The sequence below is a fragment of the Triplophysa dalaica genome, chromosome 3, assembly GCF_015846415.1.
Source record: "Triplophysa dalaica isolate WHDGS20190420 chromosome 3, ASM1584641v1, whole genome shotgun sequence".
NCBI lineage: Eukaryota > Metazoa > Chordata > Actinopteri > Cypriniformes > Nemacheilidae > Triplophysa > Triplophysa dalaica.
In genome coordinates this window covers 10,803,599-10,830,758 of record NC_079544.1, presented here as the reverse complement: position 1 = coordinate 10,830,758, position 27,160 = coordinate 10,803,599, and the positions used below count along the sequence as shown (strand labels likewise).

Here is a 27,160-nt window from a genome sequence, read left to right as displayed (position 1 = left end):
ATCATCCTGCATTAAGTTAGTATTAAACACAGATGTGTAAACTGCTTTGGACAAAAGTGTCTGCTAAATGTAAATTTCGAAGGGCTGTCCAGGACAGGGATTAGTTTAAACCAGGACTAAGCCTTTATACTTTTCAATAAAACTTAAGTGTGTTTCTTGAGACAAAACAAATGCACTTCTATATTTTAAAACATGTCAGTGCAAATTGCTTTTGATGCACATCAAACATTTTAATTAGTCTGGGAGTAGGCTTAAGCCCTGTCCGGGAAACCACCCCCAAATGTTTCCCCTTTGCCTACTTTCCCCAGATGGAACTAGTGTGGGAGTTGGCTAAACTGTTACTTTAATATCTAGTCTCTGTGGTTAGGTCACATCATGGCAGGCCACTGTGGGTAAATGGGCCAGTGAGTCTGCGTCGTTCTGGATTGAGACAACTGGCACTCGACTGCACTTTACAGCAGGTGTTAGAGACAGGTCACCTAATCCAATATAATGACTTCGTACTCCACTGATGTGTAAAAGATGTTGGCTTTGGATTTATCCAGATTTTCACAACATCTATAGATGTGCTATTATTTGTGAGCCAACATGAATATGGTGATATGAAAATATTGCATTGCTGTAACAAATATGTAGTTAGAAATGTTGTTGAATCAATCTATATATAAAAGCTTTAAAATCTGTGTAACTGTCTAAAAAGTTGTTTTGTCTGAAGAGATTATGTAAGAACCATATAGATTTTGAAGTGTCTTGCATAAGAATGGCTGCGCCTAGGAACCCACTTGTAAAAACCCTTATATATCTTCAATGTTTGTTTTTAGATAATGATATTGCTATTTTCAGTCTGAGATTGTTGTTCTTCTTCGACACGATCTTTGCTAGGGTAGAGGCTAGCAAGAATATAAGTCCTGGTGACAGGCACTAGGTTTGGTAAACAGGAAATGATGAGGGTGTACCACTACAAGACTCTCTTTAACAGTCTCAGGCATCTTTCTCCTGCTCTTCAAGCTTAAATAGGTTGTTACAATGCGCTTTTCATAACAAATCACACTTTTCTTTCATCAGATAACAGTAACACTATCAAACATCAAGAATGCAATATTTTTGCCCGTGCCTTCAAGGACCACAACAAGTGTGCAAACAGTCCCAGTGTCTTTCTGCATGAATTCATTCGTCTGGTTTAATCCTTTAGAATAGATTCTGACAGACAAGCTGTTATGGATTCCAGAAGGTTTTTGCTTAGCCAATTTACAGTATACAGTATTCGACTGATTCATGCTGGAACATGGCTGGGCTGGAAATGTCTGTTTGAGGACAAAGCTTTCTGTTGTCATCATTCACAAAAGCCAGATATTAAAGCAAACTAGAGAGATTCTTTAACCCACTCTTCAACTGAAAAGGAGTAACAGTGAGTAAACGGATGCCTGGCACAGAATAGGAGGAGCAGGCAGAAAATATCCCCAGCAGGATTTATTTGAATGTGTAGTACCATAAGGGTGCTTCCTGAATATTGTCTTTAGATGTTTTTAATGATCCCATCACATTTCAAATGGGTCTAGGTGGATAAAGCCATTAACAATCCATGTCCTGTGACAGTGTTGGACTGTGGCTGGTATGGCCCATCTGGGACTCATGACAGTAAAAGCACTGTACACGTTTTGAGGAAAATGTGTTCTAACCTATGGCCATATCAATATCCAGAATTGAGATCATTAAAAAAAATATTTTAAGGACATTCACAAATAGTTATATATGAGGATTTGTATATTTAATTGGAAGTACATGTTCATTAGAGAGAGAGCTAAAACATAATTCTTTGAAAAACAAAGCAGAACAGAACAGGCCAGGCAAGTGTGTTTACAACAAAACTAAAGCACATCAAAATTGGAAAATCCCATTGGAATCAATCTCTTATGAATAGCTATGCAAATATGTGTATATAGAAAATATGCCACGTTTCCTCCTTACTCATTATATTTCACATTGAAACAGTGACACGAGCAGAGGAGCACAGATGTAGTTACATTTCTGAATAAATGTGCAACTGTGTACGTTTGCCACATGATCTGCTCAAGGAGGCTCGAGGCATGCTTTTTATGTGTAGTGAACACTGTGTCACTTTGTTGAATCCAGATCTTGGACGCGCTTGTGTAAAAAGCAGCAGGAACAGAACACCAACAATTGTTCCAAATGCCCAAATAAGTGGCACAATGCCCATGCTCTCAGATTTGGCGGTAGAATCTCTATCGTTTCCAAAATGAAGGAAGAAAGTATTCACGTAATGGGAACCAGTCACAACACCACATTTTGTGCTTAAATCTCAATGGCTGAAGAAGTTCCATTCAGTAAATAATGACACTGTGTTCAACAACAACAAAAAGTACTTGTGGTGTGGTGTGAACATGATGAAAGTGTCTCCATGTGCTGTACAATTTACAATAACATTAGCATGAAGAAAACAAAACAGTTAAGGTACATGTTAATACTTGAAGATAGCAGGACATGAAAACCCATTGGATGCAGGGACGACTCACTGACACAATATCAGATGAAAACAATGTTGTTTTTCAGCTTGGTTTAAATGTCTTGAGGTTTAATGAGTGAGCTGTTTGCTTTTAATAATGCATGGCTCATCTTTGATGTTGGAGGATATGGCTTTTGATCCATTTAAGGCAGCGGGGCTTCTGCCATGACCTGACCACACAGAGACAGTCTCACCCTGTGTGTGCTAATAAAAACACATTTCTGAGAATGTAGTCAGGGTCAATGAGACTGTAAAATCTTTTATGAATACATATCAAACTATGAATAACTTAACGTATAAGATCCAACACGTGTACACTCTAAAACAAGGGTGCTTCACGATGCCATAGGAAAACCTTTTTCTGTTTAAATGGTTTCATAAAGAGCCCTGAACACCCAAAGAACCTTTTTGTTTCACAAAAGGTTCTTTGTGGGCGAAAAAAAGGTTGTTCAGATTATAAAAAGGTGAGAAAGAGATAGTTCTTTAAATATCCTTTGAGTGAATAGTTCTTGTGAAACCACAAATGGTTCTTCTATAGCATTGCTGTGAAGAATCCTTTGAGCACCTTTATTTTTAAGAGTGTAGTCAGTGTGACTGTTCATGTCATGATCCACATGCGCTGTCTATTTGACAAAGGCCTTGTCTAAATTTGACTGGTAAGTAATCTGATGTCAGGTTAATAGGTCACTTTGGATCTTTAATCGTGAGAGAGAGAAGTTTATAGACATTAGTGGATGGGAACAGAAAAGGAATGTGTGAAATTGCTATAACAAAGGTTATGGAATCCCATCAGGCTAGGATTCAGTTATACAATAGTATATTTTATATGCCATACATTACCATAAAACTGTACCCCCTGGTGCTATTTGGAGACCACTGAGTGGACCATAACCATTAGTTTGAGAACTAAATGAAACCAAAAGTCAGAAATTAACACTTTGTTAACATACAGTGGCCTGTTTTTGCCTTATATTACTACTATTCATTAAATATAAGACAAACACATCGCGTTTTCACAAAAAAGTCTAAAGAGCAGCTGTGTGAACTTGAACTTTTTTCATAAAAAATGTCTAGCATTGAGGCACGGTTTCACAGACAAGGTTTAAGGCAAGTCCCAGACTAAAATTAATTTGTGACCTGTCTTAACTGAATATACTGCAACTTGAACAGAGATATCTTAAAATACATCAGGGCCATTTTTATGTCTCAAGATACAGACCCGTAGTGTATTTTTCTAAGGATTTTTTTAAAAGCAACATTTATATCTCAATTCAACTAAGACATAATCATGGTTTAAGCTAAGCCGTGTCTGTTAAAGCGGGCCTTAATATATTTTATATATAGGTCAGTTGGTTTTAGGTTATGTCCATGTCATTTTAGATTTAAATATGATGTATTTGTCATGTTTATACAACTTATTACAATCCTATAAACAATGATATTACAGTAAGTATTGATAGTACACACACATACTAAGGGTTTATGAGCTCACATCATCAGTTTCATCAAAATACAATGTAGAGAAAATTGCAATAATACTGTGTTTTCTACATTTTCTGTATATTTTCTTTCTATACTGTAATTTTCTATTGACTTTTTCCATCTAAATTTGTGTGTTGAAACTTTTGTAAATTTCACAAACACCTGTTAAAAAGACACAAGTGATACATTAATGAATCCCAAACAGAGTCTGAAAACTGAAATATTTAGACACCCTTCAACAAAAGCTGGGCTCTGATTTATGTTTTACTGTGTATGCATGTAAACCTGCTGTATAATTCAAAACTGTTAAAAAGTACTAAAGATATCAAATTAATTTAATTGGTTGTATATTGTTATAATACTAACTAAACTACAATACAAACCTAGTATAACACAAAATTTAATTTTTGTAAATTGTGCCGACTACGACCAATAAAAAAACTTGTTCACTTTTGAATCCCACCAGAGAGACAGACAACACCTGATTTGAATGTGTTAGACTAGACTCCTAAAATGTGAATGTGGGAGTATGTTTAAGAAACACTGATGTATAGCCATAAGAACAGCCATTCCAGTTCCTCTTAAGCATGTAGCCTTAAAGGGCAATCCTATCTGTGGACACAGGATTAAATTGGAAAACTGGCCACTAATCTTCACAGATTACATGTGTAACCTAGTGCACTGGCTTTACTGGTCTTCATATAAGACCTATAGTACTTCAAAGGAACAATTTTGTGATTTGTGAACGACTGACATCAACTTCTGCTAACTTCTTTTTAATAACTTCTGTTAAATAACCCAAGATCATTGCAAAATAACCCATATGCCATAACGTTGAATGCCCTGACGCTAACGCAATCTGTTGGGGATCAGTTTCTATTTAGGATTGAAAAGCTGTGACATGACTCAAGTTGTGACACTAGCAATTGCATACATTATTTTATTTTTTTCAAACAAAGAATGCTGTATACATTTTCCCAAACAACAACAACAATAACTCAAAATGTATGCCAAGGATGTCAAACTAAAAGTACTTCATGCTCTAAAAAGATTATCCATGTTTTATATGAAGCTTCTATGAAATGTGACTATCAAAAACTGGGTTCATCTTGATGTACAACTGCCAGCTTATATCTTTTGTAAAAGTACTGTAATAGCTGTAACAACCGTGTCAATATACATTTTCCATGTAGTTACTATAAAGTGATGTTTGTACAATCCCCAAAGCATCGGACATATTTCACTTGACCAACACAGTAGTACAGACTAGTGACATGACAATAGTCATATCTATTCATCACATTATCTGTACACACACTAGTGGTACACAGTGAAAAAATCCAATAGTGTTGGTCCAAAATACACACTTTAAATTTCATGAAGCTTCATAAATGTCATTGGTGGGGTTTGATGTTTAAAGGTATCCTTCACCCAAAAATGTAAATTCTATCCTCATTTACTTGGGTGGTTCCAAAATTGTATACATTTCTTTGTTCTGATGAACACAGAGAACAATATTTGGAAGAATTGCTTATAACCAAACAGATCTTGCCTCACATTGACTCCCTTGGTACTTTCCTATGGTAGTCAAGCATTCTTCCCAATATCATTCTGAATTTATCAGAACAGAGAAATTTATACAGATATAAAACAACTCGAAGGTGAGTAAATGATGAACAGAAATATCCGTCTTGGGTGAAGTATCCCTTTAAGGACACCAGGGCTGGCTACAAAGGCCACCTTCTGACAGTTCTTCATGAACCCTATTTAACTTCTCAAACTATTGGTGTTTCGGTTGCAGAATCCAATGTGCAGACTAACGTTTTAGCATGTTAAAGGCAATCTCAAAGTCCCGACTCAAAAGGGCTGAACATGTGACAATGATGGTGTCAACAGAAACATGAGGAGAGGAAAAACAAATCCACACACTGTTTTGACTCTCATGGCTTTCCCAACCCATTCCCATTAATCAACCCTTGTCTCATTTTCATACAAAAAGACAAATATAAACAAATCAGAGCAGCCACAGTTATTGAAGAGTCAAGGCTCCAGAGACTAAACTCCAGACAAGGAGGAACAGTGAGAGGATATAACGTAGGAGAGAATAAACCATCAGTCTGCACTGGGCCTGTCTAGGCCCTTGTGTCTTGCTGTATTCATTTGTGCTCTTTTGTTGGTGCGAAGTACAACTCCATAGGCTTGTTAACTTTCCAGTACTTCTCGCTCACCAGCTCCAAGGAGAAGGAACCGTTCAAGACCTACAAGGGGAAAAGTGACATTGTCATACTGAAGAAATGTGTGTCCGATGCACATGGTACTGCCAACAAGGATGTATGGGATGCATGTAGGTGTCTGACAACATAGAACTGCTTATTTTAAATTGTAACATTTTATGATTTGATATTTGCCTATCTTTTATTAACAAAAATGCTTTTGGCAGACACTTATCATCCAGGTACACTGAACTATGTTTGGATTATGGTAAAAAATATATTTTAATCCCTATATCTTTATCCCACGAAGTATTCATGATGATAAACTGTTGATTTACCTTTATAACTGTATCAAACTTACTGTGAACTGGTTGTTGGCTGTGGGAATGTAGATGGTATACTGTTTTTCACTGGCGGCCTCTACATTAATAGGGTTTGCCTCTTCGCACTTGCGCATTTCCTCGAGAGCCAGTCTGACGGCCAGATATTTAGAGAGGTGATCCACTGTTGCGTTCCCCGAAGTCTTGATGTACCTGGTAATAAAATCAGATTCAGATTAAACAACAAAACTAACTGACAAAGAACCTACAAATGGCAAGGAAATCATTCGAGATCACCCACCGTGTCAGTGCCGCATCTTCTTTTTCCATGAGTGTTGGGTGAGGACGAAAAACCAGCTCTATCTCACTGGCCCCATCTAGCGCCAAGTCTCCTCCTCCGTTTTCTGTGGCATTGTCCATGTCAAGACCAGAGTCGTCTGAAGTTTTGGTTCGTTTGATGCTGGGTCCGGCCTCCTGGTTACTGTGCACTGATGCGTTACTACAGTGTGAGCTGTCCCCATTGTCTTCCGCCCCGCTGCCATTTTCGATCTGGTGCTTCTTTCCCCGTTGAAGTCTAAAGCATCCCGAGTGGTAAAATGGAGGCAACATAGTTACAAGAGCAAAGAAAATATACAAAAACAGAAATTTCTCTCAAGAGACAGAGATTGGCAAAAATTGTCTTTGAGTGCAGCCAATAAAATTAAATATAGGCAAAGATTTCAGTATCAAAATGATCAAAAAATGATTTCAGAATGTGACAGCACAAAATGATTAATGAGACAAATAATACAACTAAACCTCACAAATACATCATACGAGAAATATCATATCTATATGAATAAATACCACAGATCTAACCTGTTCATGGCTTGGATCTTAAGGCCTTCTTCAATACTGTGGCTTAGCGCCTGCTGGTTGTTGTGCTTGCTGATGCGGGCCAGCACTCTCTCCTGATGGGCCTCGTATTCGTCTCTGCTGGGATAAATCTTACTGATCAGGGCGTCAAAGTTAGGGTCTGGACGGAGCGAGCGCTTCGACACCAGTTTCTTCCTGCACGTCGGACACTCCTTATTTCTGCAAACCACAGACAATGCAAATTGAAAGAAGCAATCAATATTCAGCTATTCACAGACCTGATAAAACCAGATGCAAATTTTTTACAATAATAATAGAAGTAAACAAATCTTAATAAGCACTGATGACATGAACCCACCCTGATCTGAGAGCTGTGATAATGCAGTCAGCACAAAAGCGGTGCAGGCACTCCTTGGTGGTCATGGTGTTCTTTAGCATATCCAGGCAGATGGGACACATGAGCTCGCTGTGCAAGCTACGTGGGGACACGGCTATTTCCAGACCATCCGTGATGGCCTCCTAGAAAGCCGAATAACACAGAAGCTGCCATTTTTGTCCAAGACAAAAGTTCAAACCCAACTTCCTCATACAAAGAAAAACAAATGTGCTAACTTTGGATTACTAGCTATTAGTTACTTCACTTCTTATTGCTCATCACAACCAATACAAGTGATGTTTTCACATGTGACTTCACGTACCTGTGGTGTTCTCTGTAATTCATAGAGACTGAGCTCCCAGGTCTTGCTGAGGGGTTGAATCCCATTCGTTTGGACTGTCTGCGTCATGCTTATGTATTTGTATCTTTCACTTCTGCGATTAAAACATCCAAGAACATAAAAACAATATTAAAAAACACATCAAAACAAATTTTCGTATATTATTGCATGTAACGTCTAATAGCATATGTATACGTGTGAAATATATGTTAAAGTTAATATTGCTATAGAACACTGAAAACATTAAAGAACTTACAATTTACATTTTAGAAGCACCTTACGTGATGTCAATTGACATCTGGGAGCGTTTGTTATGATGTCAGTAATAAACGTATTGCAATTTTAGCAGAGAGTTGAACCATAGGATTAAGCTCATATATATTATTATACAGTTGTTTACTTTACGCGTCTTTAAATTCGTACTCTTTGGTTGCCTATGATTATCACGCTAACAGCAATCATACCTGTTTATCTCTACAGCCGCAGAGCTAACGGGCTAAAATTAGCTCCAGAAGGCACTTTAACTCTGTTACAGAATAAACATCGCACCTGCTCGCACATAAAAAGTGTATTTTAAATGACAATGCACATCCTTCACAATGCACACCTGTTCAATAATTCAAAATAAGATGAGCGACTGTAAGAGGATTCGGGTGTGAAGGCTTTATCTCCTGCGCTGTCAAGAAAACGCAAAGCAAATAAGCTAATGGCTAACGTTAGCTCTTGTTCTGCTAATACAGATTGTGCATTTACGATCCACGTAAAATCACGTTTTAAACCGACGTCGGCGTGCCGAACACATATGAAACCATTAACCCAAGTGAAAAGATCAAGTTCAATCACCGAAAATCACATATTTATGATAAAACGAAGCTGTTTACATACTTACAATTCAGTGTTGTTGATACTGTCGCTTCGCCTGCGCGTTTATGAGAGCTCAATATGGCGGATTCTGTGTGCGCAATGGCACATGGGAAATGAAGTACGTTTAAGGGAAAATTCTACTCGCAAAAATATCACACTTTAGGCATCACACACGTGTCGTCCTTTTGATATAATCCGTTTTTCTTTCTTTCTTGCTACAAAAAATGATAAGTTAGGTGGAATGTTCAGTCTTGCTCACCATTCGCTTTTACTCTTGAGAAAAGGTTCACAGGTTGGTGTAGGGTGACTGAGGGTGTGAGTCATTTCTCCCAAAATGGTCAGAATATCATAAGCTTGTTTTATTTCTGATACAAAAGTATCACCCTTTCATCCTACCACCCTTTATCAATCTGCAGAAATCTTCTCATGTTAAAGGAAAACTACAAAACATGACGCAGCCTTGGTAAGGAAGCAAACCAAAATTAAAAACGGAATATCACGCTCTCATAAAATACGAATATGAAAAAAAGTTCGTGGAGAAAGTCCATTTACAAACAGTGATGTGAAAGATAACCTAAAGCGCGCTCTTCGGATGTTGGGATTTGCGGAGAGGAGAGGCGGGTGGCGCTGCAGTTTAAGGAAGTTTGAGATGCGCGAGTCAGCTTATTTGCGCGCTCGTCATTATCTGACAGTCAAAATAGTCGCAGCTCTTCACAAACGGATCGGACAAACGGGAAAAGTTATCGGCTCGAGATCACTCTGACGATCGATACTGTACAATGGGAGGATCCTCGTGCAGCCTTTTGGACGAGAGTAAAATAAGCTACGTAAGAGGTAAAATTATATTTATTTTCAATACAGCACATAGGCCTAATATAGGCTTATAAGACACTACGGTTGCTGCGTTGTTATGTTTGCGTGCGAGACTTTTAATTCGGTTGAATGGGTTCTCTTATATTTCTGGCAGTATTGTACCAAACATTGCGTTTTAAAGGCCAAATTGAGCTTGAAACCAAATTGGTAATAAACCAAGACGACGTATTGTAGGATATTAAACGCATAATTGAAAAAACTTAAGGCAACATACTTGAGCTGAACTTGTCATCCGTTCATGTCGCCGTTTCTTGTAGTATAACGTACACACCCACCCAAAAAGGCACTCTTTAACGAAACAGGCATGTCCTCACCTCAACCCATTACATCACCATCATCATTATTAACCAAACGGATGAATTTAATGCAATATCTCATATTAATAAGCCATGACTCATCTACATTATTCCAATTAATAAAACGGATGACACAATTGTCTTTTTTGCCTGTTTATAAGGTCAATTGTTGTTTTTAATAGTAATTAACAATTGTCATAATGTTTATTATTATAGCCAGTAAGCACAGAGAAAGCAAAGTTTCCTCTTTTTTAGTTTTTGTCCATTTATTCTACCACCCTTTTCAGAGCTCTCAGAATCATTGATATACTGCCAGTGTGAAACCATAAGGTCTAAAGTGTGTATGTGATTTCACTGCATTGTCACACATTCTGAGCACATACTGGAGAGAATCGGTTTCCTTCCCCTGATGGGGAGCACAGCTGTTCCTGCATAATGGGGATTGTTTTGCTCTTATTTCATCTGGCCAGCAGTTAGCAGGAACTCTTGGACCAGAGTGGAAACTCATTCACTTCTCTTTATTGTTCAGTGTTTCAACCTCTTTTGTATTTATTTCAATAGTTTGCTGTGATATGAAAACCGGATGCTTTAATTTTGGAATCGCAGTCATGTTATTTTGTACGTATGGTATTGTATTGTCTTTCGATCAGAGCAGGATGACGGATTAATTACAATAGCTGACATTGTTGTATGACATCACATTTGTGTGGTAAGTTATTAGCAGAAAAAGCATCTGAGTTTTACAGAATGGGCTTCAGTCTCGGAGTGAATAACGCCCTTGTGCTGCAAAAACTCAAGTTATTTGCCACGTCCTCTTCGCTTTTTTAGGACCTGGCATGTATTTGTACAGAGCTGTCCAATGTATACACATGCAGGTTAAATGAGGACTCAGATCAGGCCAGGGGTCTACCGTCATTAGCTAGCTGCATGTTAAATTACATTTGTCTTCTGTCCAGTAACACTTTAGCTCAGGCAGTAATTGTTTTGAAATGTTTAGTTCGTGTCACAAACAGTCATTATGTTACAATTCAAAACTATAAAAAATTGTCATAAAGCAGTATAGTGCTGTGGGCGGACATAACAAATGTTAAAATAAAAGCGCACAGAATGTGTCCTTAATTATAAAATCTCACAAAACACCACTCCCTTTTCCCTAAACCCCTCAGATGATGTCATTTTTTTGGCACTAATTGTATTGATTTGATTTTTCAGTGTATAGGTTGTGGCTGCTTATGGCAAATTTCCTTGATCAGAACTTTATGATCTTGTTTGTTGTATTATATAAAAATCAGCAGCATAAAGACTTCTCCTTTCAACGTTTAAATTATATAAGGCTTTACAAAATAATAAACTTTTCTCCAATGTATACAAGCTTGGTTGGGACTTGTTTATCACATTGTTGATGTTCAGTATAACATTTACATTTAGTAATTTAGCAGACGCTTTTATCCAAAGTGGGCCAAAACAATAGAAGCAATTTGTGCAGCAAAATAGCTTACTGTGAATTTGATGTTGTTTTTATGAAAGTGTTCTATAACCCATATGTTAATATGTATCGGTATTTAAACACATTGATAAATAATGTAAATCTGATGACCAGATGTTATTGGAAACCACTTTGTTTTCCAGAGAGGTGATTCATTCAAACAGCTAGTATTCAGATCGTTTTGACAAAGGTTTTTGGATTGAGACTTTGTTTTGAAGCTGATGTGGTCAGACAGGCATGACAGATGATTTATCCCCAAAAATCAATAGCTCCAATACTTGTGTTCTGATGGACTCAGCACACTTATGAACACATTCTCTGTACCCAGTGAGGTATTTTGGCACCTTGCTGATGTGTCCTGTTAAATTTTCGCCAATGTCTTTGAAAGGAATCAGATGACACAAGCTTTTCCTGTTCTTCATCCGATCTGTGTGCTCCTGGCCTGTCCCGTTTTATGCCAAGCCAACATATAGGCTGTTTAAAGATAGCTGTGCAAATCTACAATATGGATCCGCTATTGTCAAGGCTGTTGATGCTGATGTCTCATGTCGCTTTTGTCATTTTCTCACCATGTGAAAACCCAACATGTGGGATGAGGATGTGTATGGATTTCCATGACAGACACATCCACTTTTCACCCTTTCCATTGGGTGGGTTTTTAACATTTTTCAGCTCTTCCCATTTGTTTAAAACAGCGTCCAAACATCCTGAAGACATGCATATTGCCTTATCTCGGTCTTTATTCCTATCTAAACATTCCTATCACATATTACAGGACGTTCCTCACAAATTAAGTGCAGAAAGTAGTAGGATTGAACGGTTCAGTGTATTTAAGGCCAATTAATAGATCAAGCGAATAAATATGTTAGTATGAGCCATGAGTTTTACATTTTATAAAAACTGTTAAGTTCTGCACAAGTATTCTAACATTGTGGTTGCCATGGTATTGCTTTGTGGTTGCTAAGGTTTTCTCAGTGGTTTTCAGCGTTTTACTATGCTGTTATGGATGATATTCTGGTTCTGTAGATATGGCATGGGTCCATCTTTTAATGTGTCTAATTTAAAGTGTGATTCATAACAATAAAGCCAAAATGGTATGGGATAAGAATGGTGTTTGGGGTTTAGAAAAACATACATCATTTTTAGTGTCTACAGGTGTTTCTGCTATTGGGAGAAGTATCAGTGAGAGAATCAAGATAGTTTCATGACATGGAAGTGAGAGTTTCATTCTGGGATCTCATCCCAAACCTCTGTAGAATAACACTGAGGCACAAAATTGAAGGCTCACACCCTCTGACAGATTTATTTTATTATTTTAGTTTCATATGAACACACATGCACACACACTACTGCACTTATATACTACTGATATATTTGTCACGATTAGGCCCTGAAATGACAATGTTGTTGGTAGTGAAAACAATTTTTTACTAAAATGTATATCATTATGAATTATATTAACATCATTACTATTTGAATAAAAAGTAAACATTAATATTAACATTTTAACATAAACATCAAGTTTAAAAATTATTTTGTATTTATTTGTTCCTCTTTGGCTTTAAAGACAGCATGCATTTGAGCTGGCATGAGTTCCATGTTTGTGCAAAACCTGATGATCCCTGTTAAAAAAATCCAGGTTTGAATTAGATTTAAGAATACATGAATTTCAGTCTGGCAATGTCTTACTAAGTAAGCAGCTTACCACATTATAGTTTGGATTCCAAATAATTAAAGATTGCAAAATACTTCCCCATGAACCCATGCTGACAAAATAAAGTAGCTTCCCCTGAAATATGCAGAACCTCATCATGAGTTAAATGAGAGGAATAATGGAGAGAGAGGAGTTTTCTGATCTGATTGTAATAGTTACACAGTAGATCTTTGTTCCTCACTGGCTACATATCTCTTATATGGGCTAAGAGGTGATGGGAAAAGCAGTCTGCTCTCAACTGGTGATCCATTCCAAACCACTGGACTTGTAACTCTGTCCTGCTTTTAAGCGACTAGAGATAGACAAGTGTTCCCAGTAGTACTGTGAAGCACAATAATGCAAGACAAACTTTGAAAAGACTGTTAAAGAAACTGTTTCTCAAACTTTTTAAATTACATTGAAGGCATAAGATCAAACTTTTTACCAAAATATTTCCTACACTGGTGGAAGAAAATACCCAGCTGTTTTCTATTCTTCGGTAGAACTGTTCTCAAAGTATTGCGGGTATTTTATGCCAAGTGTGCGTAAGAACACATTAGCCCAATGCAAACACAAGATGTTCTTTAATAAATTATCATCATACAGTGATTTGATCTGTCGGTTGTTGAGAGGGAAATTCTGCCACATAAATGTCTTGTATTGGCAGTGTCTTGGACAGTCAGCTATCAAATGTGGGACAATATGAAATACACTCACCTAAAGTATTCCTAAATTATTAGGAACACCTGTTCAATTTCTCATTAATGCAATTATGGTGGTGGTGTAATGGTGTGGGGGATGTTTTCTTGGCACACTTTAGGCCCCTTAGTGCCAATTGGGCATCGTTGAAATGCCACGGCCTACCTGAGCATTGTTTCTGACCATCCCTTTATGACCACCATGTACCCATCCTCTGATGGCTACATCCAGCAGGATAATGCACCATGTCACAAAGCTCGAATCATTTCAAATTGGTGTTCCTAATAATCCTTTAGGTGAGTGTATGTCAATAATAAATACTTCAGGGTCTCAGTGTAACATCTACAGGAGATGGAAAGAACAATTCTTTGCATCTATTTTGAAATGACAATTTCTCTACTGCGATGTAAGAGGGACAATGTTTAACATTTTTAAATAAAGAAGAGTCACTTGATTTCACAGCTGCCTCGGAAGTTAGCTGTGCTTTGGGTTGCAGGAAATGACCTCACTTCACAAATAACACATACCACCGACTAAACACTTTGTTCTATAATTTGTCTGTTAAAAAAAAGAGTTGTAGAACCAATAACGGGTACTAATGCCAAGATAAAGAAGTTTCCCTCAAAGCTTTAGGTTGTTAATATTGTAAATATATTCTGTCGTCTCAGATCGTAGTTTGGGTCTTCCTCCTGTTTTCTGCATCAAAGGGAAACAAGCACAGAGATGTAGGGCAAAGGGACATATAAAACAACAAACTCCCCGAGCCCATCTTTAGTCAGGCTATCTGTGTTCAGGGGGAAGCTGGACACTGGACAATTTAAAGCCTTGTTTGTGTGCTGGGGGTTGAACAGAGGTTTGAAACCAGAATTATATTACAGATGTGCACGTAGTCACCCTTCTCAATGTAGCACAGTTGAGAAAACGCTCAGCTGTATTTATGAAACGTCCAGGGAGACCCATCTGAAACCCACAAGTCTGCTTAACTCATTTGACTATCATATGTCTTCTTCACTGTTGTTTGTCTCCTTATATACTTTATGTAGCAAAGGGGAATCAACATGATTAAACGGCTGCTCTTAATGAAAAAATTTGACTATAATACTGAATTATGTACATAATAGACTCAAAAATGACTTTTGGAACTTCAACACATGCATCTGCTTTTTCTCTCTTTCCTTTTGAAAGTTGAGAGATTATCTACATCAACACATCCTGCAATTACTTAAACCTGTAATAGGGACAAATTATATTCAATTATACCAACGACAAAGAAAGTCTCTCTGCTATACAGAGATGCCACCATCAGTACTGCTTGAAAGCTCTTAATCTTAATAAACCAGCAATTCTGTGCAAGATGAAAGGAGGCAGAGCAACATACTGTGTCATAACTTCCTGAACTCTGTGTGGTGGGTAGTATGTCCTGCTGAAACATTTAGTTTCATCTTTGTAACTTGTTACTTACATTTGTGTTGTTGGTGAAATAAAATCGATTGATATCAGTTGGGTTGCACAAGCTATACTATTTTCTGGGATAAGAGGTATCTGGGGTAGCGGTATGTGTCCTAGAATATAACATTTACTGAGTTTGGCTGAATTTACAACAGGAAATCTTATCTCATCTCTCTGTCTCTCCTCGTCAGAGCACTTTAAAAAGAATGTAGTCCCATAGTCACTGAAGTCCAATGATACAATAATATACGAAAATGATAACAGAAATGAAAATAATTTATTAATAAAAAATTGTTGTCAATATGCAGTAATATAGCCTCACCAGACATTAGAAATGAATATTTAAAAAAACTGGAGTTCAAGATTCGAGTTGCAAAAAGCAGTTCAACAAAGAACTGGAGAGAAACTTAAGATTGTGATGTTGTTATAGCTTTATTATGCACTATGCAATGGTAGGGGTGGGAAGGATAAACTGAAGAGGATTTTTATTAGGTAAAGCTGTATTAAAATGATGTAATGATGTGTGTACACAAGCAAAACAAATCCTTATTGTAAAACAAATGCTATAAGCTCGTCCACTAGAACAGTACTGAACCTTACCCCCTATTCCTGTCCAGAATATGACATTATTCAACAGTATATTCTGTAATATACTGTTGAGGTGCATGATGTACCACAAGGTTTCTACAGTTGAGATAATAATAGAACGTTTGTTGTGTTTGAGCATCTGTCAGTATTTTTTATTATTGAAAATTCACAAGTGTCGAGAAACACGGCAGTGGAAATTGAGGTATCCAGCACATATTGAATCATATACTACTGCTTATTGTAGAAGGCCACTTTGGGTGTTCGGCAGAACTGCGGTTTGCCACACCTTGTTGTTACCAGACAACTGTATTATTAACAAAATTATGGTAGATTAAAGAATTATGTAATAACTGTATCGCACACCGGTTTATGAAGCTATTGTGCTATATTTAATATATCCTGTCTCATTTGGAATGTGAAGTGTAAATTATCTGTAGCTAAAATGTAAATGTGTAAGATGTCTGTAGCCAATTATAGCTCCATCCAGAGAATCAGCATACTATTTTTTCCTTGGCAGGGAATAATATTTCCAAAGAAATTCAAAGGATATTTTCCCTTGGACCTGGAAATTGGGAACCGTGCCTAAGAGTTTTTACTTTGGGTTGTGCAGTGGAATACGATTAAAATGGCCATGTTATTTTGGCGGTGTGTTGGAATGGTAACGTGGTGTCTTGAATGTTATCTTTATGTGTGATATACTGTATGAAGAATATAATTCATATATGTTTTATGGGTAAATTTTTCGAAATCTATATTTTTACATCATTTGACAGCTGAATAATTATATACATTGATGTATGGGTTGTTAGGATATGATGATATCTGATGGAGATATAACTGTTCAAATATCTTGAATCTGAGGGTGCAAAAGAATCAAAATATTGAGAAAATTGCCATTGAAGTTTTAAAAAGAGGAACTGTTGCTGGTCATCCACTCACAAAAATAAAGTTTTTATATATTTAAGGTAGGACATTTACAAAGTATCTTCATGGAACATGATCTTTACTTAATATCCTAATGATTTTTGGTATAAAAGAAAAATCCATAATTTTGACCCATACAATGTATTTTTGCCTTTTAGTAAAAATCTTCCCGTGCTACTTGAGACTGGTTTTGTGATCCAGGGTCACATATGGGTCACAATTATCAGAAATTTACCAGCATGGACAGGGTGGGAAACTTTACATCTTTGCTCGTGTTATAACAAATATCTCTTCATTCATTCCTTACCAATCATTTTCAACCAATCATGACCGATAGGTATAGGAAGAGGATTTCGCTTATTGTTATTTGAAAAGAATATTGCTTTAGAGTGATTTGGGAACAATTGTCTTTAATTGGCATAGTGTGCATACAAAACTCTGAAATTCCTTTAACATGACTGCAATGTTTATCTTGTAGTTTATTGTGTTTGCTCTTAATACACAGATACATACAGGCGGTCGGTAGAGCTTACAGTAGCACAAGATCATGTTTAAATGTCCAGAAAACACACATATAGATTAAACCTTTACATTGAACACAGTGTAAGGTATAAACCAAAGTGCTTGCATAAGTGTATGGAGATAAATCTGTTTCAATGTTTGCAGGCCGGACTGAAGCTGAGCTGAAGAATTTCAGTCCTCATTACCGGAGACAGAGTTGTGTTGCCTTCTTTTCGCATCTAAAGGATGAGGTGGAGCAGCACCGAGCCAGTCAGGCCCATTTGCTCAAACAGAAGGTGAGACCACGGCTGACAGCATCTACTAATTTGGTTATTTTTGTGCGCTTATGTTGTGAGTGTTCTTTCTCATAAACACACAAGTAACTGGCTGTTTCAAATATATGTTAATAAGCCACAGGAAATTGCTGTATTTAGCACACTGATTCATACTGTTGCAGAGTGTGTGAAGTTACTGCAAATTATTATATGTGACACTTATTTGTTTGTCACTTTTAACACATTTTCAGTTTTATGGAACATTGCATAGCATTTCTCTAAACTTGCCAAAGCCTTGCAGAGATAATTTTTCTTTTGACATTATTAGGCAGAATTAGAAGATTTATTTAAATAAACATTACATCTCAATAACCGGTAAAGAAAAAATATAATGCATATTGTAGTAGAGTAGGCGGGGCGAGACCGTGGTTCGAGCCCGGTGTGCGCACAGCTGGCGCTAATTCACAATTACTCACCGGACTCGAACCACGGTCTCGCCCCGCTTACTCTACTACACATATTTATCAAGCTCTCCTCCAGAGCTATTTTGCAATATGAACATTTGACACCAATCAGTTGTTTGTGGTGTTTACATGGTCGTCCTCTGAGATTTTGTATTTATTAATAATTTGAGCGCAATTAACACAAAATAATAAAAAGGGTGTTCAATAAATGGAATGTTATAAATTTGGTTATTGACACATTACTATTGCATCTCACTTCACAGGAGTCTCTGGAGGCCTTAGAGGTCCTGTACAAGGACAGCATGGTTCACTTTGAAGACAACAGAAAGTGGAGAGAGAGATTTGTTGTGATCCGTACCGACTACAGTTTGGAGCTACACGATAGCCTTGAGGTCCTCATCTTTAATCATTTAAAAATGTCTACTGTTATAGAATAAATTTATGCTAATATCCCTATCCTACTCCATAAATCCAGACATTCACAAAGGGAGCCCCGGCACGCCACAAACTCCTGACAACAGGGGGCACTGTATTGACCTCAGAGGAGAAATACAATACCATCATCGACAAAGATTTCCCTGATCCTAATGGTGAGTTTGAAATGATTTCTTATGTCTTGCACAGTCAATGGCATGGACCACAGGGATGGGCATTCTGGCTTCTTATTTGAATAGATGTTTGCCTGTTGTTTACATTTAGTCATTTAGCAGACGCTTTTATCCAAAGCGACTACAGAGTTCAATCATATAAATAGGTGCTAATACAAAGTAGTTTCAACAAAGCCAGACAATACCTGATGAGAGAATGAGAGAGGGTTAGTTTCTTTTTTCATTTGTCTGTCAAGTATTCACAGAAGAGATTTTTTAATGTTGTGAGAGATGTGGTTGACCTGATCTTTTGTGTTTAGGATCTAAGGAAGACTCTTCCGTTCCTATGGTGGTGGTTCCTGGTCCTCTTCCAGTGTACTTGAGACTTCCTTACAGACGAGACTTGTACTTTTGCTTTCAGCAGGAAGAGAAGAGGGCCCGCTTCGTCTCTATCCTGAACGACAGCATTCGTCATCAGAACCAGGGTAAACACTGAGCACACAAAACCGGAAAGATGCTGATACAGGCTTTACAAGGGATGGTTCACCCAAATATAAAAATGCTGTCATCATTTATTCACCCTCATGTTGCTCAAACCCTGTATATGACTGTTTCTCTTGCGGAACACAAAAGAAGATATTTTGAGAAATACCAATATTATTCACAATATCTTATTTTGTGTTCTGAAGAAGAGTCACACGGGTTTGGAATGACATGGGGGCGTGTTAATGGTGGAACATTTTTTATTTTTGGATGAAGAGTCCATTTTAGGTCAAAAAATGTATAATTTAAAGGGTAGTTCACCTAAATTACCAAGAATTTACATTCTTTTGAGCAAGTTTTTCCTTTTTCATAGAGATGATTTAATGTAAACTCGAGAGAACACAAGAACACATTTTAGTCAGGCTCTTTTCTGCCTAATACATCCACCCAAACTCAACCATGAACACTTTCTATATCTTAGTAGAAAGACAGATCAGAGAAGACCTCAAGCCGTGTGTGCAACCGGTGTTCTCTCATCAGTTTTTTAATGTTTTTATTTGGTGGTCATGGTGATACACTAATAATATCCAGAATTGCTAAGCTGTCTTCCTGTGTGCGGGGAAGGCCCACCGGCTTGCCACTTAGTGGTTACACGACATTTGCAGAGCAGAAGCTTTCACACCTTTCACACTTCCTTAACAAATTGTTGTTTATATCTATATAGAAGATTTACATTATTTTAAGTCTATCTAAAACCATTTCTTTTTCTTCCAATATGCTTTTTGTTCTTTGTGAGTATCTATGCGACCCACAAAAGAGAACTTTCTGAGAATCGCTCATGTGATTCTGTATTACACAATACATTTTCTATGTTATGCCATAGATCTAAAAACATGTTTTTCTCTTCTCTTTCGTAATGTCTTTGCAGATTATCTAAAGAGTATGACATATGAAGTGCAGGCTCTCCTGAAGGCCATTCACTTTTACAGACAGGAGAAAGGGCATTATGAATCATGGGATATGCTGGTGGGCACTGAATGTCAGGTGGGCTTTTTTTTCTCAGAAGTAAGTGCGAGACCAGAGAGTGAATTTTAGAGTGGCCCTGTTCACATTTTAAGATTGACTGATGAGTCATTTCTCTTTCTAAAGCAACCACACAATACAGTTATGTGATTAAAGTGGTTGTCATACAATAGTTTGCTCAGTAGAAACCTCGTGGAATTTGTGTGTGGACAAAGCCCATTGTCAGTGATTTAGCGTTGTCATGCTGTTAAAGGGATAGTGTACCCAAAAATGAAAATTCTGTCATCATTTACTCACCCTAAAGTTGTTACAACATTGTATAAACTTCTTTGATCCGTTGAACACAAAACAAGTTATTTTAATGAATGTGGGGAAACTAAACAGTTATGGGGCACCAATGACTACCATAGTTTTCTTCTCTACTAGTCGATATTGCCCCAAAACTGTTTCTTACAAACATTCTTCCAAATATCTTTCTTTGTGTTCAGCAGAAAAATGATATTTACACATTGTTTGAAACAACGTGAGGGTGTGTAAGTGACGGCAGAATTTTAATTTTGGGGTGAACTATCCCAAAAAGCCATGTAAAATTATTTTCACATTTACGTCCATAGGAGTTAATAGTATAGACTTAAAATAATAGTGCTGTAGCACACATCTTCTCAATAGCCAGGTTTCCCATAGAGATTGCGCACAACTTAAGTGACATTTTCTAAATGTTGATTAAAAAAATATTGGAGAATGACTGCATTTCCATTAAACGATGTTATGCGATTAAAGTGGATTTTGTTTCTTCTCGCTGTAAGTCTTTCTGGCCATACTTCTTTGCACGTTTTATGGCAGTTTGCAAACCAACTTTAGTGCATAGTGCCACCTACTGTGATAAAAGAGTGAATAGAAACGTCTATATTTCCTTATTTTCATATTTCCTCACTGTTCCTAATAATTCTCTGTGCGGTACACACTCGTTTTCCTGCAATTGGGCCATTGTATTAGATATTACTTAATGTAAATTCCTTACATCCTATCATTCCAAATGTTCTGCCAAAACATACCGCGACTTTTTTGTACGCCAATAAATGGGAGTTAATGTGTTTCCATTGGCCGTATTTTCAATGTGCTATTTCAATTCGCGCATTTTGAAGGGTAATGGAAACGCAGCTAATAAGACACATGACTGGAGCTAATGATCATATAAAAAAACAGGGCAGGATGATTTATGTGCCAACAATTATCAATGTTTAATCAGTGCAAAAATACAGTAATAGTCATATTTGCATTTGTAAGAACTACAATTTATTTTACATGATGTTCCTGACTCCAAAATCCCCATTGTTAATGTGTGTATTTCCATGAACTCTTGAGATCACAGAAGGGTCTTATAGGATGTCCTGTAGCCAATCAAGGAAACACCTCTGCCTTCCTTTAACTATTGTTAGGTCTCACATTCAACCCCAATTTGGTAGAGAATGTGTTGTGATAGGAAACTGAAAACAAAGTATGTAGTGGCCTATGTTCAAGCGATTATGACAAAACCAAGCATGACAGGATGATCAGTAACTCAATGGGATTCCTTCTATTTAAAGCAGTCGTTCACCACAAAATGAATATCCTGTCATCATTTACTCACCCTTATGTCCTTCCAAACCTGTACGTCTTTCTTACTTCTACAGAACACAAAATAAGATAATTTTAAGAACTTTGGTAATCAACAGGTGCCTTTCATTGTATGGGCACAAAACCACTCAGAAAAGAGTCATATACAGATGTTGAGAAACATGAAGGTGAATAAATGATGAAATGTGACTCAATGCTTTTACTGTTACTCCACAAGTCAATAGCATGAGGAATGTTTTGTATCTATGACTCAAGCCTGCATCATTACTACTCTGTGCATTTACTGTGCCTCCACAGACCAGAATGACTCTCTCTCTCTCTCTCTCTCTCTTTTTATGTTAAGGTGTTGGCTAACTTGGTGATGGAGGAGCTTCTGCCCTCTCTGCAAACAGAGCTGTTTCCCAAGCTGAAGGGGAAGAAAACTGAGAGGAAGAGGGTGTGGTTAGTGGTCAGTGACATCAGCATACCTCACACTATTTTTCGCTTGTACAACATCTCAAGCTCTTTACTTTGACACGTGTTGTGCAACATTTTACTTCTTACTTTCGGTCCATAAAGTAATCTGGCCTTGTATGCCCTTACCCTGCAAATGTAGTTTTTTTCCTGGTCACCACACAGCCTTTATTCGACACACTAATAGTTTTATAACATGAAACGTAATTTTTCCTCTTTGGCCAGTGACAGATGGGTAGAACAGTAGGGTTTGCTGCTTTATAAAGGGCTTTCTGCTGTAGACAATGGCAGCTCTGTGGTCATAAAGTAGTGGGTTTATGTTGCCACATTTAGGATGTGAATGTGATGTTTTTAATTTCTGTTTTTCCTCGCTTGATTAGACAGTGGAAGCGACTTATGATATTGTGCAAGAACATTTGCGAGAGGGACTTGAGAATTTAAAAAAGGAGTGCAGAGACGCTACCAGACAACAGGAGGCACTCATCCGCTCAGACATGGACCAGATCATCAACTCACAGACTTTCCTAGAAACTAAACTGCAAGGTATAGATAAACAATATGTCCATACAATGAGTCAGATCAATATGTAAGTGGCATTATTGTGTACTATACAGTGTTGGGTTATACAGGGAACATTTTATTTGGCTTTTTCTGAAGGGAATTTGGTTTAAAGGTGCCGTTATGATTTTATGGAGGATCGATTTTCGAGTTTTGCACTATTTGCCTGGCCGGGGGGCTGAATTTGAAAGTTTTACATAAATAATATTGCCTATGGGAATTTACAGTCTGTTTAATATTTGACCTGTGTTTCTCTCTCCTTTATCTTAAATGTGAGCTTTCACTGTGCGTGGGTGTCTGTGTGTGTGTGTGTGTGTGCACGTGCCTGTCTGTGTGTCTGCGCATCCGTGTGTGTGCGACTATGTCTATGTTTGTTAGTCCGTGTGCATATTGTGTGTGTGGAGCGTTTGTGTGTCGGTATGTCTGTCTTCTGTGTTTTCACCTTTTTCTTGTTTTTACAGGTATATAACTTGAATCAATTTGCTTATAGTCAGTATGTCTCAGGTACAGCTGCTTTGTAACAATGAAAATTGTAAAAGTGCTATATAAATGCAGTCGAGTTGAGGAGTGGAGAGAGCTGTTGGTTGCAGTTCGCAGCCTCACCACTAGATCCCGCAAAAATCTACACATCGCTCCTTTAAAAAACACACACATTTTTTCTGTTTGTTAAAAGCTTTGGTATCAGATCCAGCCCTGAAATACTGTTCAGAGAGCGTGGCCCCATACCTGGCTTCAATCCTAGAGGAGCTGATGGGTCCGGTCAGCACAGGCTTCCAGGCCGTGAGGTTGCTCTTGGAGGATGAGCTGACCCGTGTCTGCAAAGATTTCCCGCAGGACGGAGTCACAGAGGAGCTTCAGAAAGTATGAGAGCGCAGATTTACAAGTACATTCCAATGCAAAATAAACATTTATCTGCTGATTTTCCTTCCAAGGCTGCGCAACACTTCAGGTCAACATTTTGCCTTAGAGAGGAAAATGAAACATTGGAGCTGACATAAAATCATGTCGGAATAGCAATCATCTGAGCTCATAAATGCACTCTTGTCTCTATTGAGATCTCATGACTGTCTCTGCATTTCCAGGCTCTGCAGCTGGTCGGGCGTGACCGGCTAGATGACTGTTACCAGCATGTGAACGTCCTGAAAGAGCAGCTCCAGGAACTCCGCAACCGCTTCAAATTCTCCAACTCGATGCAAGTTGTGCACTACACACAGAACCAAATGCAGCAGGTGAGGCAAAGCAAGATTGTGCATTTTAGTGCTTAGAAATGATAAACTTGATGAGATTTGTAGATTAGATATTGTGTTGTCATGTGACCTTCAGTAACCGTCTTGTTCAAATGATCATCCTTTAGTACTTGAATATACAACTGTGAAATACGAAAGGAACCACTGTAGTTTAGCCCTTAATCTGCATTTCTGCATGTATTGCGGCCATTCCAGTCCAGTGTCTGTTGAATTCCAACAAAAGCAAACCTCAACAATGACATTGTCACCCAACAGCAATTTGAAAGACAGAGAAGGCCAATTTGGGTCGAAATTTTCAAGAGCTTCAAACATTGCATGTTTTTTGTTATTTTGACCAGTTTGTACCATTTTCTGCACATTAATGCAAATAAAAACTTTTATTTGGAAATGGGGATAAATGAGTTAGTTCACACTACGAAACAAAAATACTTATTTTACTTTGGGACACCTTGCTTATAAGATGCCAATAAATAGTAAATTCAGTAAAATTATAGTAAAATTATTTTGGAGTGGTCTCTTAATTTTTTCCCACGGCTGTACTGTTTATATATAAATGTAGTCTTTTGTTTCCTATCTGCTCTGATTAGCTGTTTGAGAATGCAGTGTTCACATTTGAACTGCTGCTTGAAACCGGATTAAAGGATAAACCTGACAAACAGGCATCACTCATGGAGAAAGCAAAGCTGCGTGTTCTCAAGGTAAGGTTTGCCCGCAGTACAAAGCAACACACACATAATCTTGACATAAGAATAACTGCAATAAATGTCACATAAGCATTATGGTAATTTTTTGTGTATCCCCTTTAGCAATTTGACTATGACAGCAGCACAGTAAGAAAGAAGATATTTCAGGATGCCCTGGTGGATATCACTCTGCCTGCCATCAGAAGAAATCTAGCGGCTGGCTGCAAGACGGTATGCACTATTCAACGATATAACAGAGATGAGAGTTATTTAAACAGACACGTTTTCACAAGTTTTCATTTTAGTAACACAATAGTAATATTGTGATGTTTACAGTTTAATCCTGTTAGAGATGTTGATGAAAACCATTCTTTGCTCTTTCTCTAGGAGCTTTCGAATTTCGAACAATTCATCTTTGCAGACTACACAAACTTCGTTCAAGTGGATAATGTCTATGAGAATATATTACTCAACATTTTAAATAATGACGTCATTAAAGGTAAACTGTATTAACTGCATTAGAGAGATAAGCGTTGTCAATTTAGGATACTTATGTAAAAATATTCATATTTTTCCATACAGTGGTGAAAGAGGCAGCCAGCCTAAAGAAGAACAACCTGTTTGGTGACAGTACTGACCTGCACTGCGTTAGTCAGAGCAGCTTGACTGACAGCCGGACTCCGCCCCTCTCCGCTCCATCCAGCCCACCTGTAGTACTGGCCTCTGTTCCTCTCGCTCAACAGGCGGAACACAAACCAACCTCTGCGTTAAGAATAGCTATCGTCGAGGAGACTGGACAGAAATCAGTCATACCTTCAGTAACCATTACAGTGTCTTCTCCAGAATCTGAGGAACCCACAGCACCATCAAGTGTTGTTGAAACGGTTCAACCAGATGTTCTACCAACATCACCTGAGATCTCTTCATCCCCTGTTACCAAAACACCTGACATCTCCTTGACTGAAGCAGTATCAACCACATCTGATGTTCCTACAAAACCCGCATCTGTAGATTTATCTTCTTCAGAACCACAGGAACCTTTGTCTGACAAACAAGGATGTTCTGCTATTAGTTCCTCTTCGTCTGAAAGTTCTGACCAATCGGTTTGTCTCATCTCAACAGGTGCAGGAAGTCCTGTTCCTCCTGCTCTTGAATCAGAGAATATTGAGGTCCCTCTGTGTGCTAGTGTTTTAGCAGATGAAGAGAGCAAAGATACAAGTTCTACGCAGTCTGAAATCGAAGAAGCATGCATCCACCATGTCCAACCTGACGTTACAAAGGAGATCAATGCTGAAGTTCTGCCAGACCTAGATCACATAGTCACTCCAGGAAACACAAGCACCTGCAATGAGAAGACTGTGGCTGACATAGACTGTGACGTAGTGCCCTCTAGTGAAGAGAGGAATGAAAAAGTAGAGGAAGACATCCCACAAATCTCTGTTACTTGTGACTCTGTTCCTGATGTGCCAGTAGAGGATGCTGTTGGTTTAACATCGGAGTTGAACCACAGCTCCACTGCTGTGTGCACAGATGCACCAGAGGCAGAAGAAACAGCTGACAGTGTGAAGGCCATCAAAGATCTAATCATGGAGGTCATTGAAGTAGAGGACGAAGTGAGACCTTGGGTTTGAAAATTAGTTGTGAATTGTTTTACCCTAACAAGAAAGACTAGCGCGTGTGTCTTTGTATAATGTTTTTATTACCTGCAGCAGTGTTTTTATTATTGGTGTTACACAGTTTAACGTGAACTTTTATAAATAATTGACTTAGAGCAACCAATTGCCTATGTAAGCTGAATTTATACAGTCCCTTTAAACACTGCATTTTATATTATATTGAAAACAAAATTGTTTTAGCATTTTATTTTTAATGGTTTTATTTAAATGTTTAAATATTGTGAGGCCAAAAAAGCTAGATTTTTTTAATAAACTACATTTTTAGGGGTACTGTAGACAAAAATGTTTTGGAGAGTAGACTTATTTTTTAAACGTACTAAGCATCCATATACATTTACATTTATGCATTTGGTAAATGCTTTTATCCAAAGCGACTTTCATTGCATTCTCCTATACATTTATACATAGGTATGTGCAATCCCCTGGGATCGAACTCACAACCTTGTGTTGTTAACGCAATGCTCTTACCACTGCTACAGGAAAGCATGTAGAGCAAGTAAATAATTATTTTGTACTATTCTGTATTTTCTGAAAAGTGTTAAATTTAAGCTTTCGAAAAAATACAGTCATTTATCACTGAAAGTCTGTCAAATAAATTTCCTACAAAATAA

General features: G+C 37.7%; 2 protein-coding genes and 1 long non-coding RNA gene across 4 annotated transcripts; 1 reads left to right on the top strand and 2 right to left on the bottom strand.

The window, feature by feature from the left end:
- Positions 1 to 4,930: 4,930 nt before the first annotated feature.
- Positions 4,931 to 9,135, bottom strand: rnf2 (ring finger protein 2). 2 transcript variants are annotated; one of them, XM_056741329.1, is made up of 7 exons: positions 9,000 to 9,135; positions 8,093 to 8,204; positions 7,753 to 7,913; positions 7,398 to 7,613; positions 6,841 to 7,113; positions 6,581 to 6,752; positions 4,931 to 6,264 (listed from the first exon to the last, which is right to left on the bottom strand). In XM_056741329.1, the coding sequence occupies exons 2-7, from the start codon at positions 8,177 to 8,179 to the stop codon at positions 6,163 to 6,165; spliced, it is 1,011 nt and encodes a 336-aa protein (XP_056597307.1). In that variant the 5' UTR covers positions 8,180 to 8,204; positions 9,000 to 9,135; the 3' UTR covers positions 4,931 to 6,162. The 2 variants fall into 2 exon arrangements, with proteins under 2 accessions (XP_056597307.1, XP_056597317.1); XM_056741339.1 differs by having other exon boundaries at positions 8,996 to 9,014.
- A 162-nt stretch (positions 9,136 to 9,297) lies between these two features.
- Positions 9,298 to 27,137, top strand: niban1b (niban apoptosis regulator 1b). The gene is made up of 14 exons (XM_056741309.1): positions 9,298 to 9,808; positions 17,649 to 17,779; positions 18,486 to 18,614; positions 18,698 to 18,812; positions 19,130 to 19,294; positions 20,221 to 20,336; positions 22,276 to 22,380; positions 22,766 to 22,928; positions 23,617 to 23,804; positions 24,026 to 24,172; positions 24,778 to 24,888; positions 24,997 to 25,104; positions 25,261 to 25,372; positions 25,456 to 27,137. The coding sequence occupies exons 1-14, from the start codon at positions 9,754 to 9,756 to the stop codon at positions 26,502 to 26,504; spliced, it is 2,694 nt and encodes an 897-aa protein (XP_056597287.1). The 5' UTR covers positions 9,298 to 9,753; the 3' UTR covers positions 26,505 to 27,137.
- Positions 18,820 to 23,810, bottom strand: LOC130415556 (uncharacterized). The gene is made up of 3 exons (XR_008905939.1): positions 23,670 to 23,810; positions 19,112 to 19,301; positions 18,820 to 19,015 (listed from the first exon to the last, which is right to left on the bottom strand). It is a non-coding gene; the product is annotated as an uncharacterized LOC130415556 (long non-coding RNA).
- Positions 27,138 to 27,160: the final 23 nt, after the last annotated feature.

Coding starts and splice junctions, on each gene's coding strand:
- rnf2 (XM_056741329.1), bottom strand. CDS start 8,179: ATGACGCAGACAGTCCAAACGAATGGGATTCAACCCCTCAGCAAGACC. Junction 7,114..7,397: donor AAGATCCAAGCCATGAACAG/GTTAGATCTGTG, acceptor GGGATGCTTTAG/ACTTCAACGGGGAAAGAAGC. Junction 6,753..6,840: donor GAAGATGCGGCACTGACACG/GTGGGTGATCTC, acceptor TTTTATTACCAG/GTACATCAAGACTTCGGGGA.
- niban1b (XM_056741309.1), top strand. CDS start 9,754: ATGGGAGGATCCTCGTGCAGCCTTTTGGACGAGAGTAAAATAAGCTAC. Junction 17,780..18,485: donor CCCATTTGCTCAAACAGAAG/GTGAGACCACGG, acceptor CTCACTTCACAG/GAGTCTCTGGAGGCCTTAGA. Junction 24,173..24,777: donor CACAGAACCAAATGCAGCAG/GTGAGGCAAAGC, acceptor TGCTCTGATTAG/CTGTTTGAGAATGCAGTGTT.